The 13,758-nt window shown below is 43.4% G+C and overlaps 1 protein-coding gene across 1 annotated transcript in view; it reads left to right on the top strand.

Moving 5' to 3' along the window:
* Positions 1-8,903: 8,903 nt before the first annotated feature.
* SPTY2D1 (SPT2 chromatin protein domain containing 1) overlaps positions 8,904-13,758 on the top strand; it is a 13,316-nt gene continuing 8,461 nt past the window's right edge. Inside the window, exons 1-2 of the mRNA XM_032240948.1 lie at positions 8,904-9,378; positions 10,612-12,147. Of these exons, the coding sequence (XP_032096839.1) occupies positions 10,689-12,147 (1,459 nt within the window). The 5' untranslated portion in view covers positions 8,904-9,378; positions 10,612-10,688. The remainder of the gene's footprint in view (positions 9,379-10,611; positions 12,148-13,758) is intronic.

Here is a 13,758-nt window from a genome sequence, read left to right as displayed (position 1 = left end):
AAAAAAAAAAAAAAAAAAAGAAGTGAGGTGTGTTGTAGTGAGAACACTTTTGGGGCTGAGTTAGGAGATCTGGATTCTAATTCAGACTCTGCTATAAACTGTGTGATAGCCAGTAAATACACACGTGTCTCTGTTCTGGGCCATTTCTAACAGAGGTTGGACTAGAGACTCCTTGAGACATCTATCTGATATTACTACATTTTATAACCAGGTATGTTTTTATAAATGCAGTAACAGTAAAATTTACATTTAAATCCATGGCAATTATGAATAGCATCTTTTGGGGCATGTTACTAATTTTTGCCCTCTTAGCCACCCAGCTAAATAGTTCTAATTGAACCACTGGTTTTCCAGGCCTACTTTCTTTCATTCCCTGACTCTGATGTTCTGAGAAAAATTTTTTAAATTGGTGATTATTAAAGTTAAGGATGTGGTATTCTTTGAATATTCCTAACTCCTAATTCTAACCAGTTATAAATCTCTTATGTAAAGCTGTCAGAAAATTTATATTTTCTACAATTAAAACGAACAGCTCTCATGGAGGGATTGACTTTTTTTTTTTTTTTTTTTTTTGAGAGAGACGGAGTTTCGCTCTTGTTACCCAGGCTGGAGTGCAATGGCGCGATCTCGGCTCACCGCAACCTCCGCCTCCTGAGTTCAGGCAATTCTCCTGCCTCAGCCTCCTGAGTAGCTGGGACTACAGGCACGCGCCACCATGCCCAGCTAATTTTTTGTATTTTTAGTAGAGACAGGGTTTCACCATGTTGACCAGGATGGTCTTGATCTCTTGACCTTGTGATCCACCCACCTCGGCCTCCCAAAGTGCTGGGATTACAGGCTTGAGCCACCGCGCCCGGCCTGACTTTTTTTTTTGAGATGGAGTTTCACTCTTGTTGCCCAGGCTGGAGTACAATGGTGAGATCTCGGCTCACCACAGCCTCTGCCTCCCAGGTTCAAGCGATTCTCCCGCCTCAGTCTCCTGAGTAACTGGGATTACAGGCATGAGTCACCGTGCCTGGCTAATTTTATATTTTTAGTAGAGACAGGGTTTCTTCATGTTGGTCAGGCTGGTTTCAAACTCCCAACCTCAGGTGATCCGCCCACCTTGGCCTCCCAAAGTGCTGGGATTACAGGAATAAGCTGCCGCACCCAGCCAGGGATTGACTGTTGATTCCAACATAACATACAATATTTGGTGTACATATATTTCTAGACTGACATTTTCTTGATTTCTTATTTTCTTAATCTGACCTAGATGATACAGTTTCAATGCAAGGAACAGATATGATTTAAAGTACAGCTAGTGCTTGACTTAACAACCACGGTCGGGACCGCGGACCAGTCGTAACACGATTTGGTCATAAGTTGAGTAGGCTATATGTACAGTTGAAATGGTGCACGCAGAGATGGTAGTGCTGCCGGAAGCTGGTCTGCACTGTCGTACGCCCAGCTGGGCAACGTTTGCACTGCCAGATGCGGAGCAGTCGTGGCTAGCGATTGTGGTTGTAAAGCTGAATGGTCGTAAGTTGCATAGGTGGTAAGTCGATCGATACCTGTAACTTAATATTTTCTAAATCTGTTGGCTTCAGAATTACAAATCTTGGCAAAATCCTCTGATGTTGTATTTAAATGGCAAGCATCACTGTGGTGGATCATTCATGGGGGCGTAGCAGAATGACTGAGTTGGCTTGCAGTGTAATAAAATGGATATGCTTAGGATAAAAGAAACTCTTGTCCAGCTGCTTTTCATGAAGCTTAAACAATGAAGCAGCCTGGTGCCTTGAATCAGATTCAGAATTGATGGGTGCATCTTGATGTGCTGCTGCTAGAGCTAAAGATGACCATCTGATGTGGGAGTGGGGGGTGCCAAATAGTCTTCTGTCTTATTAAGTAGGATGTAATGTAATCCAACCTGAAGTTTTTTGTTTTTTGTTTTTTGTTTTTTGTTTTTTAATGATTCTCCACTGGGCTACTCCTGTATGGGTCTGGGGAGCTGTTTCTTAAAATATTCCATTATAACACATCTTTTGGTACCAGGGTCTGATTGCAACCCCCTTTTGAAAGGTCTTGCCTGCTCAATGATAGATAAAAAGATGTGTGGTCATATACCTAAGAGAAAGTAAAATGTGCATCCACATAAAAACTTGTACACAAATTTTCACAGCAGCATTATTCATGATAGCCAAAAAGTAGAGACAGTCCTAATATTCAGCTGATGAATATAAAAATAATAGATGGTCTATCTATGCAACAGAATATTGTTCAGCCACAAAAAGGAAGGAAATATTGATACATGCTACAACATGAACCTTGAAAACATGCTATGTGAAAGGAGCCAGATACAAAAGGCCACTGTATCTGTCAGTGTTCTCCACAGAGCCAGAAGATTCATTTCAGGGAATTGATTATGGGGGCCTGACAATCATGGCACACTGTAGCCTCTACCTGCTGGGCTCAAGCCATCCTCCTACATCAGCCATGTAGCTAGTACTATAGGCGCGCATCAGCATGTCTGGCTAATTTTTTTGTATTTTTTGTAGAGATGGAGTCTCAGTATATTGCCCAGGCTAGTCTTGAACTGTTGGGTTCAGTTAATCCTCCCACCTCACCCTCCCAAAGTATTGGGATTACAGACATGGAGCCATCATGCCCAGCCACTGAAAGATGTTCATAAAGATGATCTGTGGTGACCCAGTCTTTTGGTTTTTTTGAGACAGTCTTGCTCTGTTGCCAGGCTGACGTGCAATGGCGTGATCTCGGCTCACTGCAACCTCCACCTCCCTGGTTCAAGCAATTCTCCTGCCTCAGTCTCCCAAGTAGCTGAGACTACAGGCACGCGCCACCATCCCCGGCTAATTTTTGTATTTTTAGTAGAAACGGGGTTTCACCATGTTGGCCAGGATGGTCTTGATCTCTTGACCTTGTGATATGCCCACCTTGGCCTCCCTAAGTGCTAGGATTACAGGCGTGAGCTACCATGCCTGGCTGGTGACCCAGTCTTTTTTTAGGTTGTGAACCTAAACTTTGCCTGAGTGTTTTAATATTTTATTGGTACCTGTGATGTTGAGTGCTTTTTTTTTTTGAGACAGGGTCTTACTCTGTTGCTCAGGCTGGAGTGCAGTAGCACAACCACGGCTCACTGTAGCCTCCATCTCCCTGGCTGAGAAAATCTTCCTGCCTCAGCCTCCCAAGTAGGTGGGACCACAGGTCTGTGCCATTGTGCCCGGCTAATTTTTTTTTTTTTTTTTTAAAGACGGGATTTCACCATGTTGCCCAGGCTGGTCTTGAACTCCTGTGCTCAAGTGATCCTCTCGCCTTAGCCTCCCAAAGTGCTGGGATTACAGGTGTGAGCCGCTATGCCTGGCCTGAGTACATTTTTAAGTCACAGAGGATATGAGAAATTGACGTTTGCTCAGTTCACGTAAACAAGATTAAGCCTCATTAAAGCAGTGCTGACCTTGCCTTACTACTGGCTTTTTAAGTTGTTTCCTAGAAGATCAACAAAATAGACATTTTATAGATTTATTGAATTTCTTCTGCATCATAAGGACAGGACAACAAGTATGGCAAAGTTATTGGGTTAAATGTGAGGCCAGCTTAAATAGCCTTAACAATTAGAGGTGTTTAAAAAAGGGCAGAATTTGAAATTGGCACATAAATTGATGAGAATAGGTATAGACTTTGAAAAAACGCTAAAAGTACCCTTTGTAATTCTTTTCTTCTTTTCTAGTTTTTTTTTTTTTTTTTTTTTTTTTTGTAATTCTTTTCAAAGCAAATCAGTTCCTCAACACCACCTTTCTTGTTTTTCTGCCTTTCCTGTATTGTTGTTCCCTAAGTCAGTGTTTCTCCCCCCCTCCACCAACCGAGTTTCACTCTTCTCAGCCAGGCTGGAGTGCACTTGGAGCAATCTTGGCTCCCGGGTTCAAGCAATTCAGCCTCCCAGGTAGCTGGAATTGCAGGTGCCTGCTACCACGTCTGGCTCATTTTTGTATTTTTAGTAGAGATGGGGTTTCACCAGGATGACCAGGCTGGTCTCGAACTCTCAGGTGATCCAGCCACCTCTGCCTCCCAAAGTGCTAGGATTACAGACATGAGTCACCGCACCCAGACTAAGTCATTATGTCAGTGTTCCTTTTTTTTTTTTTTTTTTTCAGATGGAGTCTTGCTTTCTTGCCAGGTTAGAGTGCTGTGGCGCAATCTTGGCTCACTGCAACCTCGGACTCCCTGGTTCAAGTGTTTCTCTTGCCTCAGCCTCCTGAATAGCTGGGATTGCAGGCACACGCCACTGCGCCCAGCTGATTTTTGTGTTTTTAGTAGAAAGAGGTTTCACCATGTTGGCCAGGCTGGGTCTCAAACTCCTGACCTTGTGATCCGCCCACATCGGCCTCCCAAAGTGCTGGGATTGCAGGCATGAGCCACCAGGCCCGGCAAGTCAGTGTTTCTTAAAGAAAGTACATATAGGGCTTGGATGTAAATAGTATACAAATATATTATTTAAAATATTTCTACATTTTTACAAAATTTTTTATTTTACTATGTATTTTTATATGAATTGGAAAAATATAGTTGTTCAAGTCAGTCATTTTATGGATATTATTGCTGAGGTAAAGCTATAATAACAGACCATGATGTTAGGTCTATGTTTTTTGGGTTTGTTTTTTTTTTTTTGAGACCAAGTCTCACTCTGTTGCCCAGGCTGGAGTGCAGTGGCATGATCTCGGCTCACTGCAACCTCTGCTTCCTGGGTTCAAGTGATGCTCATGCCTCAGCCTCCCAAGGAGCTGGGACGACAGGCATGAGCCACCATGCCTGGCTAATTTTTGTATTTTTAGCAGAGATGGGGTTTTACCAGAGTTCAAGGCTAAGCTGGTCTCAAACTCCTGACCTCAGGCGATCCACCTGCCTCAGCCACCCAAAGTGCTGGGATCACTGGCGTGAGGCACTGCGCCCAGCCAGGTCTGTATATTTTTTTAAATTAGTAAATAATAGTAGGGGTAGTATACCACAAAGGTAAAAATCATAAAGGTAGTATGCAAATGACTGAAGCTTGGTAAACACTGCATTAAACTATGCCCTATTGGCTATTGGCTAGGCGTGGTGGCTTAAGCCTGTAATCCCAGCATTTTCGGAGGCTGAGGTGGGTGGATCACGAGGCCAGGAGTTCGAGACCAGCCTGGCTACTTCGGTGAAACCCCATCTCTACTAAAAATACAAAAATTAGCCAGGCATTGTGGCGTGCGCCTGTGGTCTCAGCTACTCAGGAGGCTGAGGCAAAAGAATTGCTTGAACCCAGGAGGTGGAGGTTGCAGTGAGCCAAGATCTTGCCACTGTACTCCAGCATGGCAATAGAGCAAGACTCCATCTCAAAAGAAAAGAAAAAACTGTGCCCCATTGACTCTGTTTTCCCTTTTGGGTACCAGTATTCAGTCAAGAGCAGCTTTTTGGTTTGTCATATCCCATTTTCTAATTCTTACAGTCCCAGGTTAAGACAAAAGTTACCTATCCCAAAATCATGCTAGGTAGTGCTCAGTGCTAGGTTATCTAGACAGCAAACCAGTCCTGTTTTAAATAAGTAATGCCAATATATGTATTTGCATTTTTCTTGGGGAAAACCTTATGTGGGGCTTTGATTTGGCAGACAAGTCTATGAGGTATATATATAATGGACAGGGGAAGGAAAAAAAATGTTTTTTTGTTTTTTGGTTGTTTTTTTTTTTTTTTTTTTTTGAGACGGAGTTTCACTCATGTTACCCAGGCTGGAGTGCAATGGCGCGATCTCAGCTCACCGCAACCTCCGCCTCCTGGGTTCAGGCAATTCTCCTGCCTCAGCCTCCTGAGTAGCTGGGATTACAGGCACGCACCACCATGCCCAGCTAATTTTTTGTATTTTTAGTAGAGACGGGGTTTCACCATGTTGACCAGGATGGTCTCGATCTCTTGACCTCGTGATCCACCCGCCTCGGCCTCCCAAAGTGCTGGGATTACAGGCTTGAGCCACCGCGCCCGGCCCTCCAGCTAATTTTTTGTATTTTTGGTAGAGACGGGGTTTCACCATGTTGGCCAGGATGGTCTCGATCTCTTGACCTCGTAATCCACCCGCCTCAGCCTCCCAAAGTGCTGGGATTACAGGCTTGAGCCACCACGCCTGGCCCGTTTTGTTTTTTTTAAGAGATGAGTTATTATGAGTTATCTTACCATGTTGCCTAGGCTGGCCTCTTAACTCCTGGGCTCAAGTGATCCTCCTGCCTCAGCCTCCCAAAGTGCTAGGATTTACACGCGTGAGCCACCGCACCTGGCCAGGAAAATCTTAAGTGTTGGTGAAAAAAAAAATCCACCTTCCTCTGCTTCCAAATCCCTAATGGGATGGAGTGGAGTGTGTGCATGCCTCTGCTTATGAATTTTTGTATATCTTAACTTTGAATCCTATTCATGGTGCCCATTCCACAATGAAAATGTAAGCTCCTTGTGATTAAGACCTGTGTTTATGGTTCTTTTCTTGTAAACTAGGGCAATTTTATACGTATCTAGTTAGGTTAGCAGTATTCTCTTTCTCTTCTCACTTTCCTTCTCCCTTTTTTCCTTTAAATATTGAGCCCCTGTCCACTAAGGAAAGAGTCTAAAATTAAATTTACAAAGATATGGACTATTTAAAGGATCTCACTGGGACCTAGCCAAGGTGACTGGGAAAGAAATCTGGATGCTGTCTTGGGATTTCTATCAGGGATATGTCACTTCTCAGCATTACTATCATGCAAGATTTTCTGGTTGGATTAGAGCCTGCTTCCTTGGCCGGCTGCATCATTGATAGACTAATTTGGTTGGAACTTCCAGCCTGTTTCAAGATATGTCGTATTTGGCAGCCTTATAGTAAGCACATATCTTTTGGCTTTCCTCCAAGAATTTCATAAATATTTGGGAATACTTTTTTGATTTCTAAGTTATTCCTAAGTTGTCTCAATTTGTTCTTGGACGTGTTTCTTTTTCTGCTAGCCACAGCAACAGGTACATTAAATGAGAACGGCATCTGCCTAACAAAAAAAAGGAGGACACTTTAAAAATCTCATTTCCTGGATTTAATGTGGAATGGTCCTAGAAGTGAATCATCCCTGGGGTCTGAATTTATTTTAGCTCTGTGTTTATCATATTTCTCTCATAATAGGTACTTATAAAGTAGAAATATTTTTCCTTTTGTAGTTCAAATTAACATAACTTGAGTTTAGTAAATTCTTGATGTAGTTACATAAAACCTGCGGTCCAAGGACTTCAGCTGTGCCAGGATAATGTAAGCATTTTTTGGGTGTTACAGAAACCTGTCTAAAAGAGAGTTTGTGAGGCAAATTAACACTTAGTGAACATAAGAGCTACAGCTAAAAGTTACGGAGAATTGGGCCCTTCTTGCATAGATTTTTTGAAATGCTTTTTGCTATGGTTTACCCCGAGCCTTTGTGTATGGTCAAAGTAAAACCTCAGTGTTTCCACGTTGTAAGAAAAATAACATATGTAGCTATAAGTCCCTACTAGAAAATCACCTGGGGTAGAGTAGTAAGGAGAGAAAATAGTTGTGAGGAGTATTTTTTTCTGTTTGTTTGAAAAGTTGGACTTTGAAATGCTTCATTCCAAGGAAGACAAGAGTTTCATTCTGTAGCCCAGGCTAAAGTGCAGTGGCACAATCTCTGCTCACCACAACCTCTGCCTCCCACATTCAAGCGATTCTCCTGCCTCAGCCTTCTGAATAGCTGGGATTATAGGCATGCACCACCATGCCCAGCTAATTTTGTGTTTTTAGTAGAGATGGAGTTTCTCCATGTTGGTCAGGCTGGTCTCAAACTCCCGACCAGGCGATCCACACCGCCTCAGCCTCCCAAAGTGCTGGGATTATAGGTGTGAGCCACTGTTCCCAGCCAGGAAGGCTATTTTTTTTTTTTCAATTTTTTTTGAGACAGTTTCGCTCTTGTTACCCAGGCTGGAGTGCAATGGCATGATCTCGGCTCACCGCAACCTCCGCCTCCTGGGTTCAGGCAATTCTCCTGCCTCAGCCTCCCGAGTAGCCAGGATTACAGGCACGCGCCACCATGCCCAGCTAATTTTTTGTATTTTTAGTAGAGACGGGGTTTCACCATGTTGACCAGGATGGTCTCGATCTCTTGACCTCGTGATCCACCCACCTCGGCCTCCCAAAGTGCTGGGATTACAGACATGAGCCACCGCGCCCGGCCAAGGCTATTTTTTAAATCAGAATTTTATTCATTTACTTATTTATTTTTGAAACAGAGTTTTCCTCTGTCATCCAGGCTGGAGTACAGTGGCATGAGCTCAGCTCACTGAACCTCTGCTTCCTGGGTTCAAACCATTCTCCTGCCTCAGCCTCCTGAGTAGCTGGGATTACAGGCATGTGCCACCACGCCCGGCTAATTTTTGTATTTTTGGTAGAGACAGAGTTTCACTATGTTGGCCAGGGTGGTCGCCAACTGCCCACCACAAGCGATCGCCTGCCTTGGCCTCCCAAAGTGCTGGGATTACAGGAGTGAGCCATCCATGCCCAGACAAAATCAGTATTTTTTTTTTTTTTTTTTTTTGAGACGTAGTTGCACTCTGTCGCTGGGCTGGAGTACAGTGTGTAGTAGCACCATCCCAGCCCTCTGCAATCTCCGCCTCCCAGGTTCAAGTGATTCTCTTGCCTCAGGCTCCTGAGTAGCTGGGATTACAGGTGTCCGCCACTATGCCCAGCTAATGTTTTGTATTTTTAGTAGAGATGGGTTTCACCATGTTGGCCAGGCATTCCTGACCTGACTCGAACTCCTGACCTTGTAATTCACTCGCCTTGGCCTCCTAAAGTGCTGGGATTACAGGCATGAGCCACTCACTGTACCTAGCCTTTATCAGAATTTTAAAATACAAATAATCCATTCGTCGAAGTGGTGATCTCATTTAGTTACCCAATCCAGGTACTTTTTTGAAAAATAGCCTGAAAACAGTGTTTCTGTGAATTGTTCATTTATGCATTATGCATTATTTTGGGGTGTTATATAGAATATAATAGAATATGTAACATCCCAAATTGTACTCAAAAATAGCCATACATAATACATATTTAGCCTGAAATTTTATAGCTAAGCTTTACTATGGGTTATATGATCTTTCAATTATTAAGAATAGGTTTCACAGTTAACATTTATACCTCTTATTACCTGGCACAATGCCTTATACCTAATAAAACATTTTATAGTTGAACTGCTTATAACTTTTACTGTTTTTATTTTTAGAAAAGGTATAGTTTGGCAGTGGGGCCTCCAAAAAAAGACCCAAAAGTTAAAGGTGTCCAATCAGCAGCTGTACAAGCTTTTCTTAAAAGGAAAGAAGAGGAACTCAGACAAAAAGGTATGTATATATAGCCTTATTCTCAATTTTAAAGTCTTCCATCTTCACATCTAGTTCATATTAAACCCGTGGCTATTTGTAAAAATATAACAGGCCAACAGATTTGGGAGGGGGTGCGGTGCGTGTGTGTGTATTTGTGTGTTGAGGTTAACTGACTGTGTATTCATGGCTTTACATATGTTATCTTGATCACTGGTATAAAAGTTTTCTCGGCCGGGCGCAATGGCTCAAGCCTGTAATCCCAGCACTTTGGGAGGCTGAGGCGGGTGGATCACGAGGTCAAGAAATCGAGACCATCCTGGTCAACATGGTGAAACCCCGCCTCTACTAAAAATACAAAAAATTAGCTGGGCATGGTGGCGCGTGCCTGTAATCCCAGCTACTCGGGAGGCTGAGGCAGGAGAATTGCCTGAACCCAGGAGGCGGAGGTTGCGGTGAGCCAAGATTGCGCCGTTGCACTCCACCCTGGGTAACAAGAGCGAAACTCTGTCCCAAAAAAAAAAAAAGTTTTCTCTTTTTCTCCCCTTGAAGTAACAGCTTTTTACGGGTTAGTAACCATGTCTTCTAATTGGTCATAGTAAGTCCTCAGTAAGAACTCTAGTCTTCCTTTAATTTAACCTTGGTTCTGAAAGTGTTTCTACCCATTTTGCATTTCAATTTGTATTAACAGAATGCTATCTAAAAGGCTAAAATAGAGAAGTTTTAAAGCCTTTATCTTGAATAGTTCTGCTTAATGCAAATACAAAGAAACTGATTCAATATGTTTAAGTATTCACTGAATCATAATTAATGACAACTTCTAAGTGGATACTGATATTCCCTTAACTTGGTAATGTATTCATTTTGAAGTGTTTTCTTTTCTTTTTAAATTTATTTATTTATTTATTTTTTTAGAGACGGGGTTTCTCCATGTTGGTCAGGCTGGTCTCAAACTCCCAACCTCATAATCTGCCCATCTCAGCCTCCCAAAGTGCTGGGATTACAGGCGTGAGCCACCGTACCCATCCAAAGTATTTTCTATATTTAAAGCTGAAAACCAAGACTCTCACTTGCTTAGTCATTTAGAAAAACCCATATGTCTCCCACCCATTATGTAAAAATGACTCAATTGATACTCGTTCAAATGACTTCCTCATTTAATTCCTAGATGTCTTCAAACTGTAATCTGAACATTGTGTTTTCACTTGAGCATACTGGAGTCTTAAAATAATAATTTTGTTTTGTCCCTTTTAGCCTTAGAGGAGAAAAGGAGAAAAGAAGAACTAGTGAAAAGGCGAATTGAGCTCAAACATGACAAGAAAGCAAGAGCTATGGCCAAGAGGACAAAGGATAATTTCCATGGTTACGATGGGATCCCTATTGAGGAAAAGTCAAAGAAGAGGCAGACAACGGAAAGCCATACCAGCCAAGGAACCGACCGAGAGTATGAAATGGAAGAAGAGAATGAATTCCTTGAATACAATCATGCAGAGTCAGAGCAGGAGTATGAGGAAGAGCAAGAACCTCCCAAAGTTGAAAGCAAACCAAAGGTCCCACTTAAAAGTGCCCCACCACCCATGAACTTCACTGATTTACTCAGACTGGCTGAGAAAAAGCAGTTTGAACCAGTGGAAATCAAGGTAGTGAAGAAATCAGAAGAACGACCTATGACTGCAGAAGAACTTAGGGAGCGAGAATTCCTTGAACGAAAGCGTAGGAGAAAAAAACTTGAGACAGATGCTAAACTACCTCCAACTGTGTCCAAAAAGACACCCTCTCAGAAAGAAAGTGTGGGCACAAAACTTAGCAAAGGTTCTGGAGACAGGCATCCCTTTTCCAAAGGAATGCCCCTTCCTCATGCTGAGAAGAAATCAAGACCCAGCATGGCCAATGAGAAGCACTTAGCTTTGTCTTCATCCAAATCCATGCCAGGAGAGAGGATCAAGGCAGGATCTGGCAGTAGCTCCCAACCTTTACTTCGTGAGGGTCATGACAGACCTGTTTTCAATGGAGCTGGAAAGCCTCATTCCAGCATCTGTTCACCAAGTATCCCAAAGACTTCTGCTAGCAGGACTCAGAAATCTGCTATGGAGCACAAAGCCAAAAAATCTCCGTCCCTTCCTAGCCATTCCAGGCCTGGGCCCATGGTCACCCCACACAATAAGGCTAAGAGTCCAGGTGTCAAACAGCCAGGCAGCAGCTCTAGCTCAGCCCCTGGGCAGCCCAGCACAGGAGTTACTCGGCCCACAGTTAGTTCTGGCCCTGTGCCCAGGCGCCAGAATGGCAGCTCCAGCTCAGGACCTGAGCGATCAATCAGTGGGTCCAAGAAGCCAACCAATGGCTCACATCCCTCTGGGCGGACAGTCACTGGTACATGTGGCCGTGGACAACCTGCAAGCAGCTCAAGTGGCCCTGGGCAACCTATCAGTGGTTCAGGTAGTTCTGCAAGACCATTGGGCAGCTCTCGTGGCCCTGGACGGCCTATGAGCAGTCCACATGAACTTCGACGACCAGTGAGTGGCTCAGGCCCCCCTGGGCAGTCAGTCAGTGGCCTGGGGAGATCCATAAGTAGCTCAATTCCAGTTGGACGGACTGTCAGTAGTTCAGTCCCAGGAAGACCAGTGAGTAGCTTGGGACCTGGGCGAACAGTTAATAGCTCAGGTCCCACCATAAAGCCTAAGTGTACTGTTGTCTCAGAAACAATTTCCTCCAAGAATATCATTAGCCGGTCCAGCAATGGACAGATGAATGGAATGAAGCCTCCCCTATCTGGCTACAGATCTGCCCAAGGTAAAATTTCCCCTTACCCTGAAAAGTATGTATTTGTCATTAGGAAATTAGAAAGAGTTTTTATATTATCAGGGACTCTGTGAACCCTTCATGTGCTGCTCTTTAATGTACTGTAGTGTTGATAGAATCCTGATGTTTCATCTGCCCTGTGGTTTAGAGTTCCTTATTTTTTTTGTTTTTGAGACAGGGTCTTGCTCTGTTGCCCAGGCACAGTCATAGGCTCAAGCTGTTCTCCCACCTTAGCTTCCAAAGTAGCTGGGACTATAGGCATGTGCCACCATGCCCAGTTAACTTTTTATTATTTATAGAGATTGGGTCTCAATATGTTGCCTACACTTGTTTCAAACTCCTGGGCTCAAGGCATCATCCTTATTCAGCTTCCCAAAGTGCTGGGATTATAGGCATGAGTGACCATTTCCTGCCAAGAGTTCCTTTAATGATCATGGCTTGGAAAGGTCTTTAGAAAGGGACTTGTCTAGGATCTCTGTGTTCACCCTTGAAACATCCCCAAGTGTGATAAACTTAGCTTTGTGATTTGTGAACATTCAGGGTGAATGTATATAACTTACATATATATGCTACAGTGGATGAATTAATCCACTTTTTCCTGAGGACTAAAGAGACCTGTCTTCAAGGATCAGAGTGTCATTGTCAGCTTATTCAGCAGATATTTCTTGGGCACCCATTATGTACCAGGAACTGTTTTTAGACTGTCCTTGTGTTTCTGCTTCTTATAGTGACTAGTGTCAAGGTCCTAAACACTGATCCTTCAGGAATCTACAGTCCCAAGGTACAGGATCATTGCTGGCACCTGCTAAGTTTCTAGGTCATCGTTGCTTCATGCTAATAGGCATTTATTAAAGCACTCATTAGACACCATGGAGAATATAAAAGGGAACCAATGATTGAATTACTTATTGTAAATTTCCTAGTTCAGCTAGACCATTGATTCTTTTTTGTTGTTGTTTTTGAGAGGGAGTCTCGCTCTGTCGCCCAGGCTGGAGTGCAGTAGCACGATCTCCACTCACTGCAACCTCTGCCTCCAGGGTTCAAGCAATTCTGCTGCCTCAGCCTCCTGAGTAGCTGGGATTACAGGCACACGCCACCACACCCAGCTAATTTTTGTATTTTTAGTACATACGGGGTTTCACCCTGTTGGTCAGACTGGTCTTGAACTCCCTGACCTCGTGATCCACCTGCCTCTACCTCCCAAAGTGCTGGGATTACAAGTGTGAGCCACCACCCCTGGCCATCCATTGTATCTTTAGGAGGGCAGTTTTGCTCTCAAGGGGACTTTTGGCAATCATGACAACTAGGGATGGGGGAATTCTACTGGCATCTACTGGATATAGGCCAGGGATGCTGCTGATAGACAATGCGCAGGATAGCACCCCCCCCAACAACAAATAATTATATGGTGCTAAATGTCACAGAATTAAGGTTGAGAAACTCAGCTAGGATACAAGCCATGCATATTAAAAACAACTGTAGATGAACAAAAGAAGTGTCTGTAATCAAAAACTAGAAAGTAGTTGTTCCCAGATGCTGGGCTGTTGATCAATGCCTATCTTCTGCGGTTTTTTTTTTTTTTTTTTTTTTTTTTTTTTTTTT

This window comes from Sapajus apella, unplaced genomic scaffold (assembly GCF_009761245.1).
Source record: "Sapajus apella isolate SASKATOON/1434 unplaced genomic scaffold, GSC_monkey_1.0 scaffold47, whole genome shotgun sequence".
NCBI lineage: Eukaryota > Metazoa > Chordata > Mammalia > Primates > Cebidae > Sapajus > Sapajus apella.
This window is presented reverse-complemented; position numbering and strand designations above follow the sequence as displayed.